The sequence below is a fragment of the Strix aluco genome, chromosome 13 (assembly GCF_031877795.1).
Source record: "Strix aluco isolate bStrAlu1 chromosome 13, bStrAlu1.hap1, whole genome shotgun sequence".
Lineage (NCBI taxonomy): Eukaryota > Metazoa > Chordata > Aves > Strigiformes > Strigidae > Strix > Strix aluco.
Genome location: NC_133943.1, coordinates 10,063,582 through 10,083,364, shown reverse-complemented (window position 1 = coordinate 10,083,364; position 19,783 = coordinate 10,063,582). Strand labels below are relative to the sequence as shown.

The following is a 19,783-nucleotide window of genomic DNA, read 5'->3' as shown; positions in this document are numbered from 1 at the left end:
GTGGATGTCTGGGAAGCTCTGGGGTCCCCCCGAAGATACCCACCCTGCTCCGAGGTCCCCATCTCACCCCACACCTGGGTCAGGGAGCCTGCAGAGAAGGGGCTACAGAGGACTCAGCAGACCCTCCAAGTCTGGTCCAGGATCCCCCCAGCCCCTGCGAAGGCTGCCCTGAGACACCCCCAGAGACACCCCATGGGCTGCCTGGGGTACCCTTGGAGCCCCCAGGGCTGGCCCAGGATGAACCCCCTGAGCCCCCGGGGGCTGGTGCTGGACACCCCTCTGTAAACTGCCCCTGGCTGTCCCGGGACACCCTCACGCCTCCCGAGGGCTGGCCCGGGACATCTTCCCCAGCACACCCCCGGGCCAGCGTTGTCGTGCCCTGCCACTCGGAGCACTACGGTCGCGGCGCCCCGCCGGGCGGTTTTGTGCGGCGCCGCTCTTGGGCGCAATACGGCGGGAGAGGGACGGGCGCGCCCATCGTGGCGGCGCGGGGGGCGGCGCGGCTCGGCCGGTTCCATCGGGGCGGCGGGCGCGGGGGCGCCATGAGGCGGGGCTGAGGCCGGGCCGAGGCCGGAGCGGGAGCGGCACCGGGACGGACACCGAGCCCGGTGGGCCCGGCCGCCGCGCCATGCGAGCGGGCTGAGCGGCGGGCAGGGCCGGGGCAGGCACCGAGCGGCCCGCGAGCGCCGGGGGGGGCGCGCCTCCGGTAGGTAAAGGGGCGCGGCGGCGGCGGCCGCGGGCCCGGGCTACGCGGGGCAGGGCCGGTGCACCGGGAGGAGGTGGCGGGCAGGGCCCGGGGCTTGGGGAAGGAGGTGGGTAGGGCCAGTGCAAGGGGGGCAGGGCGGGCAGGCCCCGGTGCAGCGGGGAGGGCGGCAGGCAGACCCCGTGCAGGGCGCGGGCAGGGCCCGGTGCGAGGGGGGGTGGGTGCACGGTCCGGCGAAGCCCGGTGCGACGGGCGAAGCAGCGAGCGGGGCCCGGTGCGCGGCGGGGGGGCGGCCGGGCCGGGTCAGGCCCGGTGCGCGGTGCTTGGAGGGGGCGGATGGCCGGGGCAGGCGGGGGCCTGGCGCATCGGGGCCGAGCACAGGGCCCGGTGCGCGGGGGTGGTGTCTGCGTGGGGCACCGGGGCTCGGGGGAGGTGACCGTAAAGGTCAGCAGGGCCCGGTGCACCGGCAGCCGCACGCCGGTGGGAGGAGCCCCCGGTTCTCGGGGAGACCCGCGGGGAGGGGGGGGTGGCGTGTCCGCGGCAGAGGCTGCCTGGGGCACCGGGGAGGGCGGCGGAACCGGAGTCCTGCCGCCCCTCGGGCCTCGCCGGCAGAGCGGGGGCTGCCCCGAGCCTGCCCCGGCCGCAGCCCCTTCTCGGGGGGCTCCCGCGTCCCCGGGCCGGGTGTGAGACGGTGGCTCCTGCCGAGGCTGGTTCTGTGTCCCCGACTCGCTGGACACCCCGGGGCGCTCCGTCCGCCGCTGCTGGAGCCCCCGGGCCCCGCTGCCTGACCTGGGGTCGGTGAGCGGGGCCCGGCCGGGGACGAGCCCCGGGCGTGTGAGAGGGGATGGGAGGGGAAGTGGCGAAACTCTGTGGAAAGTTTTAAGTGGAGAAGAGGTAGGAAACAAGCCCCAAATGATGGGGTAGTGGCGGTGGCACCCGGGGCCGTGGGACAGGTCGTGCCACCGACCCTGTGGTGCGTGCTGGCCATGCCAGCTGCGTGCGGGGCCCGTGGCAGCCCACGGAGGACGTGTGGGACCGGGCTGTGGGCAGCTGGGGTGTGCGCCAGGGCTTGTTTCCTGGGCAGGAGCTGAGCCCTGCGGGCAGCCTGTGGCCAGGCAGGTGCTGTCCCTCTGTGCGGGGACAGCCCCTCGACCCACGAGCATGGCTTGGCTGGCACCTCGGCCCTGTGCTCCGGCACTGCTGGCCGTACGTGTCTGCCGGTCTGGAGCGTGTCCCCGTGCTGGCCTCATCACTGTCCCGTGTCACCGCCTTGCCCCGTCCCTCTGCCACCTGCACCCATTTCTGCTCTGCTGCCGGCTCCAACTCCCCAGGGACCCCGAGTGCCCCCGTGCCCTGGGGAGATGCGCAGGGCAGAGCCCGGGGGGACAGGTCGGTCCCCGAGGCCAGGAGCCCCGGGAGGAGGAGCAGGCGCCGGCCTCGCCGGCTGTCGGAGGGGAGCAGGCTGCGTCTGATGTCACTGCGGTGCATGGTGGGTAATTATGCACGTTGCAATGAAAATAATAAGGCCGGCTCCATAGCGGTGTCTAAAAATACAGCTAATGCGGAGTGCCTGCCGGGTGCCTTTGTTTGTCACCTTTGGGTGTTTGCTTTGAGGCCGGGCGGGTGGCGGGAGCCACGCTCTGCGGTGTCATGCCCCTCGGGTGGTGGGTTTGGTTTAGCAGGTGAACTGCGGCCCCTCCGTGCCCCCCCGCACCCCTCCGTGCCCCTCCTCTCGGGCAGCGGCGCCAGCGGAGCCGGGGCAGGTGTCGGTGTGGGAGGTGAGGTGGGAGCCACCTGGGTGCGATTGGGAGGCTCCAGTGTCACCCCCCATGTGCACAGCCGTGCATGGAGTCGCGGTGGGGTGGCAGGGCTTTGTCCCCCCAGGCCTTGCTTGGAGCTGGGCACTCTGGCCAGTGGCTATTCCCGTGTCCTGGTGACTTGCCCTGATGTCCCCCGGCAGGTAGCAGCGTGCTGGCCTGCCCGCAGGCGGGTTGGTGGAGATCGGGGTTCAGGCCCCAGCAGTGTGATCTGTCCATCGCCAGTTTGTGCAGCCAGGGCAGAGCTCGCTGGGGCCGGGGCTGCCAGGCCTTTCCCCCAGGGCTGCCTCCCTGCCGTGTCCTGGCACCGGCAGGTCGGGGATGGTGGCATCTTGCTGTGTTCTGGCTGAGCAAAGGCGGGAGGGAAGGACGCGTGTCTGGAGCGGAGGGGAATGGTGTGATGGGTGCTGGGTGCTGATCTCTGCTCCGTCCGCTGTCTGTGCAGCTCTTGTTGCTCTGTGGCCCCTCCATCTGCTGCCAGGAGCTGGTAGCTCCCCACTGCAGCAGAGGGAGAGGCTTGCATGGGTGGCGAGAGCCATCTGGAGCCCCAGCTGCTCCAGCCACCGGCCTGGCACACTGGCAGGGGGAAGGCGGTGTGTGACAGGGCAGCAGCAGAGGGCTGGGAAGGGCAGGAAATGGTGAGCCCATGCGCTTGGGGCGCTGCGATGAGCGTCTTCCGCTTCAGGCGCGGGGAGGTCAGAGCGGTGGTGGCTGTTCTTGGTTCCCAGTTGATGCTGGCGGAGGGCTCTGACTCCGGCTGTCAGCCGTGAGAGCTGAGCCTTGTCCCTCTTCACCTTGGAGCAAGCGCAGAGGCGTCACCCCGCCTGCGTGCTGGGCTGCCTCGCCTTTAGGGTCATGGCTGCGTTTTTGGGGCCCCGTGCTGCGCTCTTCCTTCACTGGAGGGGGAGCATGGCCGCTGCCTCTGCTCCTGCCAGGCGCTAAACCTGACCTCTGAGGCCGTGCATGGCAGTGATGTTCCCATGAGAGGTGAAACACACTGTCCCTACCTGCCGCGCCGTGTGGCTCCCCTTTGGTGAGCGAGGAACAAAGAACAGGGAGAGGAGACTCTGCGAATCCCCATTGATTTGCACCGTGGAAGCTGCCCGCTGTGTGTTTGCATCTGCCTGTGCCTGGGACCAGGGCTTTGCGAGGGGAATTGATCAAGCTGTAAAACCCAGAGCCAGCTAATGAAATAGGGACTATAGATTTTTATTTTAAATGGAAGAGAGTTTAGGGGAGATTTAATTATGCCTGTTTTATGGACCTGTTAGAGGAATGAAATACCAGCCGGCAGGTAGGGCCTGGGCTTCAGCTCGCAGCACTTCTTCCAGGTGTCTGCAGAGCTGGGGAAGTCCTGTCACCCCGGGGCAGCAGTGGGGAGTGAAGTGAAGTCGGTCAGAGCTGAGCAGGATGGGGTGAAGTCCTGCTTGTCCTGCCAGGTGTCCTCGCTTCCCCGGTAGGAGTAGCTGTGCTGAAATAGCAGAGGGGCTGGCCCTGGGGAAGTGGGCTCCCAGCCTGAGCAGGGCCTGGTGTAAGAAGAGCTCTGCTTGTCCCTGGGGCTTGGTGTGGGCCTGTCCTCGCGCTGGTGGACATCAGAGAGTTTGGGAGCCCCGTGCTCGCTGGGCTGTCTCCTTCTAGGTGTCGTTTCCTCGGGGCCATGGGCACCGAGCTCTCACTGAAGCCTGTGTACCTGCGCAGAGCGTGTGGGGTTTGTAAATGAGAGCTGCAGAGCGCTGGGATTTGCTGGGCTTAGCTGTGTGTCGGACACAAGCTGTAATGCTGTCACTACAGCCACTCCTACTGTGTGCATCCACTTCACTGTCACGTGAGGCCAGCCGCGGGGCATGGCTGGGGAGGTGGTGGCTGGGCAGCTGGCAGCAAGCGGTACGGTGCTGGTTTTCGGCAGAAAAGCATGGAGCTTTTGGATGCTTTTGGGTTTTCATCTCTGAATCGAGGAGCTGGTGCACGTTGTTTTCCCACTGTCCCTTGGCTCCCTGCTCGGGGCGAGCTGGAGAAACGTGGTTTGTCACCTGCCTTGTGTAGGTGAATGGTTGGCCAAGGGGTTTGCGCACCTACCAGGCAGGCACAGCCCATAGGGTGCCAGTCTGATGTGTCCAGAGGCTGTTAAAATGTCTGAGGAAGCTGTTGGTGCTGGGAAGCCCTCCCAGAGGCCCTCTGACGTTGGCATGCCAGGAACTCAGGACAACCAGGCCCTGAGCCCTGTGGTCATGGAGCTGCACGAGGATGTTGCGTGGCTCCCTGGGACAGGTCAGTTCTGGAGGGGAGCAGCGTGGATCCGTGCTGTCAGCTCGCAAGGGTGCTGGGAGAAGCCAGCTGGCCAACTCTCTGGGCAGCAGAGCCACCCCAGGGAGCTTACCCTTTCCTTTGCCCTTGCACCTGCAAGTCCTCAGCCTTTCAGGGCAGGAGGCATTTCCTGGAGGGCATGAGCAGCCAGTGGGAGCCTGGGTCCAATATGGGATGTCTGGGTTTTCTGGAGCGGGGTGGTTTGGGAGGGCTCCCCGCTTCGCTGCGTGCATGGCAGAAGGCGAGGCGAGCAGTGTCCCCAGCAAGCAACGCTCGTGACAGGCCTTGGGAATATTATTTTCCAGCTGCAGCCTGGTCCCTGGAGACCTGGCCTTGCTGGCTGCGGAGCTAGAGCTGGCTACCCTGGAAAGCAGGATAAGGGATTTCAGCTCAACCATGCAGAGCGGAGGAGAGGCCTGTGATGCTGTGTGTTAGGAGCTGCTTCCTCTCGGGTGAGCCAGTGTCGTGGTGACCCAGGGCTCCAGCACCTCTTGCTGTCACCCCCGCGAAGGGAGGGCCTGTGCTCTGGTCCTTCCTCCCCCCAGCCTGGCAGTGCTGAGCCGAGGTCTCCACTGGCAGGTTGTCTTTTCCCTGCTGTGCTGATGGGGCTCCCTGGCTGTGTTTGCATTTTGAGCCGAGTGTCTTAGTTGCTTTTCCCTCTGTGCCTGCGCTTTGGGAAAGTGGTGAACAATAAAAATCCGCTGGCGAGAGCAGTAGCAGAGGTCAGCCAGCTCCTGTGCCCCAGGCTGCTCTGTTGTCACCGCACAGTCGCGCTTTGTGCACAGGGGCTGTCAGCTTGGAAGTCATGTTTTTGCTCTTAAAACCATCCCCAGGCACTGGTGTGGGGTTCTCTGCGAGTGTTGTACTGGGGAGGTATTGCAGCAAGCCTTCTTCACACTTAAGGCAGTGGACACTGCCTGTTTTGGTGCATCTTGTAAGCAGCCTCTTGGCAATTTTTAAATCAAGGACAAAAGAGGGTAAATGGTTGCTGAAAATCATGGATTTCTCTGAGCTCCTTTCTGAAAAAGATCGTCGCAGGTTGTTGGTGTCCCTGCAGGCTTCTTAAAATGCAAAACAAAACACCCAACCCAACTTCCTGACTGTCACTAGTGCTTTCAAGAGACGCTTCGTTTTGCTGAGCAGTAACGAAATTGCTCTTTGCCATCCACCAGCCAGCTTCTGGCTCTGCTCGTATCCTTTCACTGGAGCCACGACACCAGAGACTGCCGCTCTGCCTGAGCCCAGCCGGCAGAGCAGTGGGGAAGGTGTCTGGAGCCCAGCCCCTCCTGCCCTTGGCCGCTCGCTTGGCAGATGCTATTAACACTGTCCGCAGTGTGTAGAGAGCGGGCTGGACTCGGAGGGGTGCTTGAGGAGAGGTGGCAGATGAGCTGGGGACTCACAGGGATGCTGTGTAGGGATGGGGAAGGGGGCTGGCTCTGCCCGAGGAGAGATTGGGTCTGTTTTAGGAAAGAGCTGTCTGAAAGGAGAACTAAAACATGAAAAGGAGTACAGAGTCCTGAACTGTCATGTCTTGTGGTAGGAAGGAAGGGGAGGACCGGAGAGGCTGCCCAGGCAGCAGGTTGGGAACGGACATGGCAGCATTCGCTCTTCTCCCCCTACCTACGTGCAACTGAGCTGTGTAACTGGCTGCTGCAGGACACCAGGACAGACAGAAGTGAGTGTGGTTCAATGTGCTGCTGTCTGGGGGAGAAGAGTCCACCCAGGAGAGCAGAGGACACAACCCATTGCTTGATGTGGCTGAGCTACAGAGGTACCCTAGCTGGGCCCAGCCGCTGCACCAGCAGCCTTCTGGTCATGCTATTCAGGTCACGCCGGTGTTTCCAGGGCAAATGAAGGAAGGTGGAGATATCTCTGCAGATTATTTACCCTGTCCTGAGGAAACGAAGGCTTGTGCAAGCGTACTGTTTATTTGCGAGTCTCCTCCTCTCTGCTTTGAACTTGCTGGATGGTGTCATTGTGGTAGGTGTCAGGTGTGGTAGCTGTCTCAAAGGTTTTGGCTTGCTGCGGGCTCTGGCTCTTGGGGAGGAAGGTGCTGCTAGTTCTCCCTCTGCAGTGCAGCTCAGCCTTGCTATTAGACATCAGAGAATCCACGTGGGAGAGATCGACAGGAAACCGGGCGTTATCAGTTCCGCTGCCTGTGCAGCTACTCCTCATGTCAGCATCCTCCACGTGTGTGTGGCTGGAGGCGTTTGACGGGAGTGCTGTCAGTCCGGGGGTGTGAGTGGGTGGCGTGTGATCGCGGCAGAGGCGTCCTGCCTCCGCTGCCAGCGAACTCGGCTCCGCCGGGGTGTGCGGAGCAGGGAGGGAGCTCCTCGCCCCACCGTCTCCCCAGTGGAGAAACGCTTCACCCTGTGTTAGCTGCTGATGTTGAGGTGTCCCATGTCCCCCGGTGCTTGTGTCAGGCCTTGGGTAGGGTGGGGACACTCCTGCTGCATCGCCCCTCTCCGCAGCCTGGGAGCTTCTGGGTGCTTGGTGCTGGTTTCTTCCCACTTGTTTTCCAGGCACTGGAGAGGGGAGAGAAAGATCCGAGGCCTCTTCCTCTCCCTGGACTTGGGGAAAGGCCGGAGGAGAGCGTGGAGGCGAGCTGTGGGCATGCTGGGTGTGGGGAGGGGACAGGGCAGAGTGTGGCTCTGGCGGAGACGTGGTCACGCCACTCGAATCACCCCAGCTAATCCTGTGACAGACCTGACCTATATCTGGGGCAAGGGAGGCGACGCGTCTGCGGCAGCAGATGGTGTCTTCAGGAGCCAGGGCTCGGGGAGGCTTTGGTTCTGCCGGCCCCTGGCTCTCGTGAGGGAGAGGATGGGCTGCCCATTGGCTGCGGAGCAGCCGGGTTCAGCCCGAGCAGCCCCTGACAGCAGAGAGCTTGTCTAAGGCTGCTGCCTGGCACAGGCGGTCCTGCTCACCGGGGGTGTCACTGGTCTCGGTGGCTGGACTGGGGACCCCTTGTACTGGCCCAGAAGCACTGAGCAGTGCTGCTGTCTGTGGCCAGCCTTGCTGTAGCATCGGAGGGGCATCGCTTGGGCTCCTCACGTGGCTCTTCCAGGCAGAGCTCGTGGACCTGGGGCAGCGTGATGTTTGGTGGCTGTGCACGTGGCTGTGTGGCTGAGACAGCGTGGGGCAGGCGTGGGCTGAGCTGCTTCCGTGCGCTCTAACCCTGCGGCTGGGTGTGCGGTGCCCCGTCCTCGCGGGAGCTGGCTGGGCAGGCTCGGCACGGCCGCACGTGGCGTGGCAGGACTCGGCTTTGCCACAGGAACCGTCCAGACTGGCTGGGCAGGGAGCAGGAGCAGCGCCTCGCCGGCGAGCCGTGCTCCATTGATGGCTTCTCCCGATGCCGTCCTGAGGACATCGATAGCTGCTGGCCGCGTGGGAGCTGGTGACGCTGGGTCGGGAGGGAGTGTCTGCATGGATATCCACCATCTGTGGCCTCGGTGTGCTGCCCAGGATCAGACGGTGTCCTGGCAGCCTTGTAAAGGTGCGGTGCTGCCTCTGCCTGTAAGCAGTGGCAAGGTCAAAGCGCAGAGTGCTGTTGTCTTCCTCTTCCCTCTAGTCCCCAGCTCTTCAAGCAAAGAGGCAGGAATGAAGCAGACCTTGAGGGTGATCGTTCAGGTCTGGGCTGACAGTTCAGTCCTTTGGCTGTTTCCTCCTGGGGTGCTTGTTTAAGCACATGGGTCTGCCCCTGTCACAGGTCTGCCCCATGCCCTGCTCTGCTGCTTTCCTGTCCTGTGTGTCCCCTACCATGGGGACAGAAGCAGTTGGCTGTGGTGCTGTTGACAGTTGTGGCAGAGGGAGCTCACCCCAGGATGTTCCATGTCCCAGGGAATCCTCGAGGCTGCTGTGGTTCCTCCTGGGCACCTGTATTCGGGGTGAGGAGGTGAGAGCCGACAAACTGGCCTTGAGAGGGGCCTGGAAGGAGCTGGGCAGGGGCAAGACTGACTCCAACTGCTCATCGGAATGATGAGCCTACTGAATCGTTAAATCGTTGCCACCGATCTGAGGTTTTCTTTAAAAGGGGTGATGATACAAATTAATTAGCTCCCTTTTGGTTGTTAGCCTTTAAAGCCCAGCTGTCAGGGGAGGGCTGCTTTATAGGCATTACATCAGGGTTGCCGGCTGGCTCGCTTGCCTACCTGGGAATTTCTAAGTGTGCGTTGTAACCCGGGGAAGTTTGGCTTGGATGCAGCATCTGGCTTTCAGCAAAGCTGCCGCGATGCGCTCTCCTGAGCGCAGGGGTTTGACTGGCGCTGAACGGTGCTGCCGGGGGCATGCGGGGAGCCAGCGGCACAGCCTCTCGGTGACAAGCTGGGTGACTTGCTCTGCTGACCTGCGGGAGATGCTCCGAGGAGTTTCCTGCTCCTTGTTTAATCGAGTGGAGAGAGCAGGAGGCTTTTCTGACGCAAAAGGGGCTTTTCTGGTGCCTGGCAAGTTGAGCTGGGTAGAGATGCCCTGGGAGGGCTGCGTGGGCCTGGCAGGCTGCCGGTGCAGGCGAGGGCTGGATGTGCTGAGCAGGAGGAGAGCAGCTTCTCCATCCCCTCCCCGTCCCAGCGCAGGAGGGTGGCGGGGAGCCGAGCTCCTGCTTTCAGCTTCCCCTTTGCCCGGGCTTTGCTGCCCACCTGGCAGCAGGAGCATGGCGGCACGGTGCGGGCTGGCCAGGAACGCCCGGGCACACGGTGCTGCCCGTCCCCACCGGGCTTACGGAGCTGCCAACCCGGTGGGCTGGGGCCTGGTGGGCCGGGAGCGGTGGCAAAGCCGCAGGTAAGGTGCCACCTCGGCCTGGCCCCGCGGAGCCCCGGTGCCCGGCCCGGCGGGGTGAGGCGGCGCGGCCGGTACCGGGGCCGGGTCCCTTCGCCCCGGGTGGACGCTGCCCGGGGTGTGTGTGTGTGTGTATGTGTATGTGTGTCTCGGTCCGGCCGGGCCGGGCCGCCCCCGGGCCCGGGCCCCGTTGCTAGGGGCCCCCTCTCCGTGGAGACCGTTGCTAGGACACCGCCCCCCGGGGCGGGGGCCCGGCGCTGCCCCGCGTGGCGGCCCGGCCCCGCGCCTCCAAGATGGCTGCGGAGCGTGACACGCCTGGTCACGTGGGTCGCGCGCGCGCCGCGCCTCCCCCCCCCCCCCCCCCTCCCCCGTTCCCCCCCCCCTTCACAAGCCGCGCGCGCCCCCGGGGCCTCCCGAGTGTTGTGACTCGGTCCGGTGCGTCCCGCCGCCGGTTCTTAAAGGGACAGGCATCCCCCGCGCCCCCCGACCCGGCGGAGGCTGCCCCGGCCCACGGCGGCGGCCCCGCCGCCCCGCGCCGCGGAAAACAAAAGAGGCACCGGAAACAGCGGCGGCGGGGAGGGGGCCGGCCCGGCGGGGGGCGGGAGGCGGGAGGGAGGGAGGGCCGGCGGCGGGCGGGCGGGGGGGCAGGCCCGGGCCCGGCGTCGGCGAACAAAGAGCGGCGGGAGGGGGCGGGGGCGCCGCAGCGGCACCGGAGCGGCGGCCCAGGCCATCGGTGCAGGTAGGTCCGGGCGGGAAGCGGGGGGCGGGAGCGGGGCGGGGGGGGCCCCCCGGACCCCCGGCGGCACCTGCCCCGGGCGGCGGCGGCGGGGCCCGGCGGCCGCCTTTGTTATTGCTTTTGTTTGGCGCCGAGCACATGGCCCCGGAGCGGCCGCTCTTAAAGCCACAGCTCCGCGCCCGGCCCGGCACCGGCACCGGCCGCGGGCTGCCGGCCCCGCGGTGCCCCCGCGGCGGGGGGCTGCAGGCTGGCGTGCCCCACTGAGGTGCTGCAAAGTGGGGCGCCCCGTCGGGGTGCTGCACCCGTCGAGGTGCTCCGGGATGTACCGCTCGCCCCGCCGTGCGCCGCCGTCCCGGAGACCCCAGCGGCCGGGCTCGGGTTTGGGGTCCCCGGGGCGGCCCTCCGAAGGGGCTGCCGGTGCGGCGGGGCCAGCGGTGACCCCCCGCTCCTGGGGGAGTTGGCGGCGCTGGCGTGGAAACGGCGGGGAAAGGGGCTGCGGGGGCGGGGGAGCCCGGGGTGCCGGGACGGAGCCGGCGATGGGTGGCAGGAGCCCCGGGGAGGCGGTGGCGGGGCGGGCGGCTCCCCCGGCAGCCCCGGAGCCCGGCTCTGCCCGAGCAGATGGTACCGGGCGTGAGCGCTGGCGCGCTGCTAACTTTGTTCTCGGCGGGGCCCGGGAGCCGCCTCCCCCCGCCCCCCGCCCCACCGAGGGACTGCGGGGCCCGGGGTCCCCTTCGCTCCGGGGCTGCGGTGGCCTCTGCGGGGTCGCGGTGACCCTGCCCGGGGTGGCCGCTGGCTCCTAGCCACGGGGGCGAGGGAGGGAGCCGGGTGTGCCCGCCTGGGACAGGAGGATGGGTGCGTAGAGGGGTGCTGGTTGTGGCAGGACGGGGGGCCCGTGCCAGCCCCCTGCCCCTCGGCCACCGGCCAGTCGGGGACGTCCTGCCTGCGGGCATCCCCCTTGCTCCGGGGGTCCCTCGAACGGGCGAACCCCTGCATGGCTTTAGTGTCCCTCTGCGGAGGCGCTCCCTGGCCCCACGCCCATCGCTGGGGTGTCTGGTCTGGAAGGTGCCCGCTGGGTCACGAAGGGCCTTTGTACCATGTGTGCTCTGAGGGTGAGGATGTGGAGCGATGTGGAGCTGGAAGCGGTAACACCTCGGGGAGGCTCCTGGGGAGCGGGGTTAAACCTGGGCCACTGCTGCGCCTGGGCCATCAGCCTGCTGGTGGGGCACCTGGGTAGAAGGTCAGGGGCAGAATAAAACATCCGTGGGGCAAACCCCTGTCCTTGTGCGCGGCCTCTTCCCCATTAGCAGCTGCAGACAGGCTCCTGGGGGGCTCGGCCTGTGTCTTTTGTGTTTTTTTTTTACCTTTTCCCCCCAAAACAGAGAGAGAACTTTGTTTTCAGCTTCCAAAATGGTATGGTAGCCGGGGGTGAGGTTGAGAGACCCGTGTGTGGCCCAGGGCTCGCCCTGGTGACTTCCCACTGTGGTTTGTGGTGCCTGTCACCCAGGTGTGACACTGAGCCTTCTCCCTGCTGGGGTGAGACCCCCCCAGCCTCCTTCTGGGGCTGAGCAGCGCTCCCCGGGCTTGGGGTGCCCCTCCTGGCCCCAGTGTGCCTCTGCCATTGGCACTGAGGAGGAGGTTGGGCTGAAGAAGGAGCTGCTTTGGGAGGGCACACCACCAGCCTGCAGGGGGGCTGGATTTAGGGGCACGTGGGGTGCAGTGCCAAGGCCATGGCTGCGGAAGCCGAGGGTGGCTGGCAGAGGGACCTGCTGGGCAGCGGAGGGGGGGGTTGAACACACACGGAACTGGGGGAGAGCCCTTTGGGGCCAGGGGAGACAGAGCCTGGGGAGGCGCAGCCCCTGTGCAGATGTCTGCTCTGTGCAGTGCCCTTGACTGGGGCTGGGGGGGCTGAGCTGTGTGGGGAGAGGGGGGCTCTGGTGTGGGGACATCAGGCAGGCTGGGGTGCTCTGGCACGGGGACACCAGGCAGGCTGGGGGGTTATGACATGGGGACACCAGGCAGGCTGCAGTGCTCTGGCACGGGGACACCAGGCAGGCTGGGTGCGGGCAGGGAGATGGGGCTGGGCCAGGGGCTGTGTTCCCGCTGACCCCCACCTCTGGAGGTGGATGGGGGTGCAGACCTGCCTGCCTGGGCTTCAGCCGCAGCTCATGCCTGTCCCTCTGCTCCACGGGGACGGGTGGCTGTGCCCCGTGTGCCGCGGGGAGTTGACATGCACAGACTGAGCCCCCCTGTCCCCCACCAGCGCCCTGTGCCTGTCACTGGGGCGGCAGTGTCAGTCCAGAGTAGGATGTGCAGGAGCCCACGGGGGAGCAGCACTGGAGCTGTCTCGGCCAAGGACACACTGGAAACCCCCCCACGCCACGGTTCAGGCTCCCCGTCGGCCGGCACGCAGCCTGGGACGCTGCCGCAGCCCACAGGGCCCTTTGCTGCTTGCTTTTCTCTGTGCCAAAAACAAGTGCTTCTCTCTCATTCGGTGTCTGTGTCTTGCATGGAGGGGTGGCTCTGGCCACGCAGTGGAGGGACGGTAACTGGGGGGTGGGGTGGGTGGGCTCTTTCTAGCCCCCCCCAGGGCTGCATCCAGCCCCAGGAGATGGGGTGAGCGCAGGTCTAGTCCCGGAGCAGCAAGAGCTCCAGTCATCAGCATTACCATCCCTGCGGGGAGGGAGCAGCAGGCTGAGCCGTGGGGGGACAGCGGTGCTGGGGTGGCTCAGAGTCACTTGTGTGGTGTGGGTGGCTGAGCTCCCAGCGTGGAGGGGCCACGGGGAGGGAGCCAGGCGGGCTGCAATCCCCCCAGCATGTCTGTGGGTACAGTGGCTGCCCCAGCCTCGCCCTGTGCCTCTCCTCCCTTCCCTCTCCCAAAGTAGGTGGTGAGGGAGTGGGCTGGGGTGTGCCGTGGAGAGGGTTTGGAGCTCCTGCAGCCCCGGGGGTTGGGGTGCTGTGACCCCCTGTCCTTCTCGCAGGATCCAAGGTGCTGGTGTCTCACCCTGCCTGGAGCCTGAGGTCCCGCGTGCCCATCCGCCTCCCGACGTCACCAATGCGACCATGGGAACTGGCAGTGAATAGGCGGCCACCCTCTGCCCCTTTTAACCAGCGCCGTTTCTCGGGGGGACCCTGCAGCAGCCCCGATCACCTCCGGCGAAGGTACGGGGTGCAGGGTGGTGTGAAACCCTGTCACCCATGGTGTGTGGGGGCACGGGACCAGTTCCATGGTCCTGCTGGGGCAAGCTACGGACTCCTGGGGGGCATGGGGGGGAGATTGCAGCAGGGAAGCACATCCGCCTGGCCCAGCCAATGGGTCCCTGGGGAGCAGGGGTCCCTGTTGTGCTGAGGACACGGGGTGTGGGGGGGCCACATGCAGGGTGAGCAGAGAAACCAGCTCTGGAACTCCCCAGCCAGACAGGGACCCTGGCCCAGCACGATGCCCTGGGAGCCGGGCTGCCACTGACCCACCTGCAGCCACCCTGCCCGGGGCTGTGGTGCCCCTGGCCCGGGGGTCACTCCTGCTCTGTTTCTCTCCCGCGGTGGCCCCGCAGCCCCCCTGCCAGGCGTCAGTGGGGACGACGCGACCGACCTCTGGCAACCCTGCTGGGCCAGGATGAGCCCCAGCTGCACCCTGCCTTCCCCCAGCAGCCGCACATCCCTGTAGATGAGCCCCGCTCCTACGCTCTCCCCAGCACGCCGCCACGAATGCTTCACCCGGCCGCTCACCCGCCCCACCAGAACCCATTCATGGTGGATCTGCATGACCAGGTAGGTGCTGCAGCCCCCAGTCCTAAGGGTGACCCTGCGGTGGTCCCGGGCTGGTGTCTGGGGTGGTGGTCCCAAGCCACGTCCCTGGGTCCCCTCTGGCCAGTCGCTTGCTGCTGGGAGCACCCAGCCCTGAGGGTGCCAGTGCTCTTGTCCTCCGAGCACTTAAACCCTGGGGTCCCCCTGTCAGCTTGGGTGTGCCCAGGGTGGTCCCTGCTCCCAGGGGCTGGGGACAGTCCCCCTCATATGGTTGTTTATGTCACGACTGTCACCATCAACCGTGGTGGTGGTTCTGGGTTGGAGGCTGTGCCAGCCTGTAGGGAGCAAAGAGGGGTCCAGACCCCTCCTCGAACCCAGCCTGCACTCAGACCCTCCCCCCCCACCAGTGGGACAGAGATGCCGCGTGGCTGTGTCCCAGTGCTCAGCACCCTGCTGCCACCTTGCCAGGACGGGGACAGCTGAGCCGGGGCTGTACCCTGACCGTGCCCTCGGTGCCTTGTCCTCAGGTGCACCAGGGACCTGTCCCTCTCTCCTACACGGTTACCACCGTCACGACGCAAGGCTTCCCCATCCACGCCGGCCAGCACATCCCTGGGTGCAGCACGCAGCAGCTCCCAGCATGCTCAGTGATGTTCAGTGGACAGCACTACCCGCTCTGCTGCCTCCCGCCCCCGGTGAGTCACAGCGGGGGACACCTGGGGACAGCCTGGGCTGTGGGTGCCCGGGGGTTGCCTGGGTACCCAAGCCCACTGGAGTGCAAATTTCTGGGGGCACGGGGTCTGTCGGAGGCCCTGGGGAGGGGGCAGGGGTGCAGCCATGCCCACGGTGGGTGTCTGACCCCCGTTTTTCTTTCGCTCCCCCCACAGCTGATCCAGGCATGCGCCATGCAACAGCTCCCCGTCTCCTACCAGACGTTCCCCCCCATCATCTCCAGCGACCATTACATCCTGCACCCGCCCCCGCCGCCAGTGCCCCCCCACCAGCCGCCCCACATGGCCCCCCTGGGGCAGTTTGTACCTCTCCAAGCCCAGCACCCGCGCATGGTGAGTTGGGGTGGGGGTACGGGTTGAGGACACAGTGCACCCCACAGCCCAGAGAAGACCACCTTGGGGTCTTGTCCTTCTGTAGCGCCCATGGGCCTGAGCTGGAGTTGATGTGTGGGATGCCCAGGGTGCCTCTGTCCTGCTAGTGTCCAGGGGGGTGTAATTTGGGACATCCCTCCCAGCCTAACTATTTCCCCCACAGCCTCTGCAGAGGATAGACAATGACGTGGACCTGCGAGGGGAGCAGCACCCCATCGCGGGCTTCACGTACCCCCCGTCCCACCACGCTCCCACGCTGTCCCCCTCGGTGCCGCTGCATTACCTCCCCCACGACCCGCTGCACCAAGAACTGCCATTTGGCGTGGTGAGTCCCTGTTTTGTGGAGGGGTGGGGGGATGCTGTGGGGCTGGCACGGCTCTGAGTGCCCCGTCTCTCCCCACAGCCATACCCCCACATGATGCCCCGGCGGCTGAACACCCAGCGGTACCGGCTGCAGCAGGCGCTGCCCCCCCCGCCACCCCCTCCGCCGCCCCCCCCGTACTACCCGAGCTTCCTGCCCTATTTCCTGTGAGTACCGGGGGGGGGATATGGTGGGACACGCGGGGCAGGGGGGACACTGCGGACGGGGGGGCACAGCGACCCGGCGTTGGCACAGGGGATGCCAGGGCAGAGGTTGGGGTTTGTGGCCCCACTCTGACCGCCCCGTTCTTCCCACCCACCAGCTCTATGCTTCCTGTGTCGCCGACGGCCGTGGGTCCCACGATCAGCCTAGACCTGGACGTGGATGATGTGGAGATGGAGAATTACGAGGTGTGTCGGCTTTTGCTTCCCTGTGGGGTGACGGGATGGGGGAGCCAGGAGGGGAGGGGTTTGGGTGGGGAGAGCCTGGAAGGGTGTTGTGCCGGGGCACGAGCCAAGCTGAGCCAGCCTCTGCATCTCCCTCCAGGCACTGCTGAACCTGGCTGAGCGGCTGGGGGAGGCCAAGCCGCGGGGACTCACCAAAGCAGACATTGAGCACCTCCCGTCCTACCGCTTCAACCCTGAGAGCCACCAGTCTGAGCAGACCCTGTGAGTGAGCCCGGGGCGCAGACGGGGGGGCAGGGGGGTGCCCGGTGGGGGGCTGGGGGCCGTGGCTCTGCGGTGGGGCCGTACTGATGGCTGCCTTCTCCAGGTGCGTCGTGTGCTTCAGCGACTTTGAGGCCCGGCAGCTTCTCCGCGTCCTGCCCTGCAACCACGAGTTCCACGCCAAGTGTGTCGACAAATGGTTAAAGGTACTGCCCGTGCCTATGCCCGCTGCGGGGAGTGGGGCGGCTTCGTGGGGTGCTGCAGGCACAGGCTGCTGCCTTTCGGGTGGCCTCGGTGCCATGCGACACAGGATGCGCTGGGAGCAGGGGCTGAGCACCGTGCCGGGCTGGATCGGGCACTCCTGGGCTGTGGCACACTGTGGGGTGCTTCCAGCCCTTGGCGGTGGGGTTGGGGGGGGCCCTGGGTGCAGCTGGTGTACCCGCTCACTTGCCCCTGCCTTTCCTTGCCCGTAGGCGAACCGTACCTGCCCCATCTGCCGGGCGGACGCGTCGGAGGTGCAGCGGGAGGCAGACTGAGGCTGGCAGGCGCTGTGCCGCACAATTTGCTAGAGGACGAGGACGCCGGGCCAGGGGCGGGGGCCGCTGCCCGCTGCTAGGGCCTGACCCTGCGCTTACCCCCCCTCCCCAGAGCCTCTCCTCGGATGTGGTGAGCATTGAGCAGTCCGGGCTCCCGGCCAGCCCTCCTCCTCCCCGCCGGGGCACGGACTCGGCCAGACGCCTGCCCGCTGCGCTCCCGGGGCCCCGAATCGTGTTGTGCTGGAGGCGGGAGGCGCGTGGCCGTGCCCTCTGCGCTCCAAAGACGCTGTTGTTGCTCCATCACTTTCCAGGTCTTTGTACTCCTCTAGGGAATTAGTGTTTGTTCCCTTTGTCACTTTTTTTTTTTTTTCATGGTAGGTTGGGTTTTTTTTTCTCCCGTTTCCTTTCCTTTTCCGTCGCGTTTTTGGTTCCGTGGCCGTTTGACCCAGTGGCGTGCAGGCGGCTCCTCCCCTCGGCGTTGCTCACAGAGGACGCGGGGAGGAGAGAGGAGGGAGTGCCGCGGGTCTGATGCCGGCGGCACCCCGAGCCGGAGCGCCGGGCCGGCCCCGGGGGCAGCCGGAGGAGGTGGCCGGCGGAGTGCGGCCAAGGTGGGACACCAGCAACCCCGCAGCGTGGCCGGGGCAGGAACGCCTCTGTCCCCGCTCCCGCACGCAGCCCGGCGCGGCCCCTCTCCCGCCTCGGCTGCCCTGGGGAGCCCCGGAGGGTTATGGCTGCTTGGGGTCTTTCCCCGGTGGGAGGATGGTGCTGGCGCGGCCCCGGCCCCTCTCCCCGTTCATTCCCCCGTGCCCGGCGGTGCAGCGCCCCGGGGCCGTGTGGCGACCCGTGAGGCAGCCAAGCCTGGGGGGGGACACCCCGTCCCCGTCCCTGCGGCCATGGGCGTGCGGTGTCCCCGGTGTGCTGCCCGGCTCCCGCTGATGTTTCTCTGTCCCGCTGCCGTAAATCAAAATAGCTCCGCGTCCCCGTCCTGCTGGCTGGACGGCACGGCGTGGTGCCCCCCGGCTGGTGGGCAGCGGGGGGGCGGCTGGGCTGCGGCGGATGCCCCCCGGCCCCCAGAGCGGGGGGGGGCGTTTTTATCCATAACCTCATGGTGTATTTTCAGTGCTACCCCTGGCCCTGGCCCGGCTGGTGCGGGGGGAGCTGTGAGCAGCCCCCCGCCGCCATATCCCCCCCGCCCTGCCCGCGCCAGGGCCGGGGCGCGGGGCTGGGAGAGAAGCCGCCGCCCGGCTCCAGCAATCCCGCGTGGCCGTTGTTTTGCATGATTAATTAGCGAGGAGGGTGACAGGAGGCGGTGGCGGGGAGGGTGGTGGTGAGAGGACCGCCCTCCCCTCGCGGCGCGTGTTGCTGACGCCTGGGAGCCTCCGAGCGGACGCCAGCCCTATGTAAATGTTCACAAATATGCATGCATGTCTGACCAGCTTGGAACGTGGTCTTGGCTACGTCTAGCCGGCTGTGGGGTGAGGGGGGTGGGGAGAGGGGTTTTTGTGCTCAGCTGATACTGCCATGCACTGTACTGCACATGTCCGCAACGCCACAGCAGGACCGTGAGACTTTCAGGGCCGTCCCCGCGGGGTCTGCGCCCCTCCGAGCGGGAGGCGGCGGCATGGGGGGCGCCCGCGGTGGCGGCGTGTGCAAGGGGACGGGGGTGGGGGGGGTAGGGGGGGCCGCTCCCCGCGGGGCGGGGGGCAGGCGGCGGGGCTGGCCCCCGGCACTGGCCCTGGCCGCCACGCTGGGGCTGGGTGTGAGGCGAGGGGCTGCGCCCGGCAGGTGGGTGGGCGGGATGGTGCTCCCCGCGCTGCCACGCCATAGGTCCAGAGGGGCGCTGCCAATCACCGGGCCGCTGAGGTAGGCCCGCTCCCGATTGGCAGAGGGGCCGTGCACCGCCTCCACCAATCGGCAGGCCTCTCCCAGCGCGCCGGTGGGCGGGCCTCGGTCTCCCCCCCAGCCAGTCAGGCGCGGGGGGCAGCGAGCGGCGTGTCGCTATTGGCCGGCTCCCCCTTGCCTCTCTTTCCCAGCCTCTCCGGCGTCGCCCTCCATGCTAAACGTCGAGGCCGAGGCCCCGGCCCGGCGCCACCAGCTCCGCCGTGGCGCGGGCGCTGGCACCGCTGGGCTCGGTGCCCCTTGGGCAGGACCCCGGCCCCCTCCCCGTCCCTCGCTCAGTGACAGATAACCAAAGGAGTCCCCGTGCCGCGCGGCGGCGGCCTCGCGCCCCCAGAGACGCCCCCCCTCCCGCCCTCGCGGTGCCCAGGGAGCCAGGAAAGCCTTACGGTCCTTTGACGGCGACTCGAAAGCTCACAGCTCGTGTGCTGCAGAATTTATTCCAATGAGCAGCTAAAAGTATCATTTAAAAAAAAAAAATAACAAAAAGAAAAAATTACAAAAAAAAAATACTAAAAAACAATTATTTAGGGTGTTTGTGATTGCTGACTGCGCTGTAGATACCACTGTTTACCAATGATTTCCTGTGGTGGGATAGTGGACTGTTTACTGTTCTATTATACCAGTCCCCGGGCCCTCCGGTGGGACCCCCGCGGCCCCCGCGGCTCCCCGGAAGGTGCTAGGACGTGTGTTCTGTGTTAGAAAGTTTTTATATATATATATATATATATATAAATATATATATATAATTTTTTTTGCTCTGTTACTTGCACATTTTACAGTTACCTCATTTTTCCCATGTATGTATTTGAAAAAAGGCTAATATATAGAAAAAAAGGTTCTTAAAGCTCTAAAAGTGTTTGTTTTTTTTCCATTCCATTGGAATCATATTGGTTTTGTAGCATTTAACATAACTAGTATGTTGTATTATATATATGTGTATTATACTGATTGAAATTTTTAACAGATTTGTACTTTTTTTAAAATGAAAGTTGCTAGTTCTGCTTGACCAAGTAGTGCAATCATTATTTTTTTTAATGTTGTGGCTGATTTTGAGAGGGATATTCACTAATAAATGTATGATGTATACCAGTGCGCTGTGCCCCCGCTCTTGTCTCGGTGCGGGTGGGTGAGGGCTTGAGGCG

At 65.8% G+C, this 19,783-nt stretch overlaps 1 protein-coding gene across 4 annotated transcripts; it reads left to right on the top strand.

The window, feature by feature from the left end:
- Positions 1-544: 544 nt before the first annotated feature.
- RNF44 (ring finger protein 44) lies at positions 545-19,730 on the top strand. Of its 4 annotated transcripts, none has more exons than XM_074838506.1 (11): positions 545-706; positions 13,312-13,492; positions 13,979-14,101; positions 14,605-14,772; positions 14,965-15,141; positions 15,344-15,505; positions 15,584-15,708; positions 15,864-15,951; positions 16,088-16,209; positions 16,313-16,412; positions 16,680-19,730. In XM_074838506.1, the coding sequence occupies exons 3-11, from the start codon at positions 14,039-14,041 to the stop codon at positions 16,740-16,742; spliced, it is 1,068 nt and encodes a 355-aa protein (XP_074694607.1). In that variant the 5' UTR covers positions 545-706; positions 13,312-13,492; positions 13,979-14,038; the 3' UTR covers positions 16,743-19,730. The 4 variants fall into 4 exon arrangements, with proteins under 4 accessions (XP_074694607.1, XP_074694610.1, XP_074694609.1 ...); XM_074838509.1 differs by having other exon boundaries at positions 559-706; positions 13,885-14,101; XM_074838508.1 differs by lacking the exon at positions 545-706 and adding an exon at positions 10,248-10,336 and having other exon boundaries at positions 13,885-14,101.
- Positions 19,731-19,783: the final 53 nt, after the last annotated feature.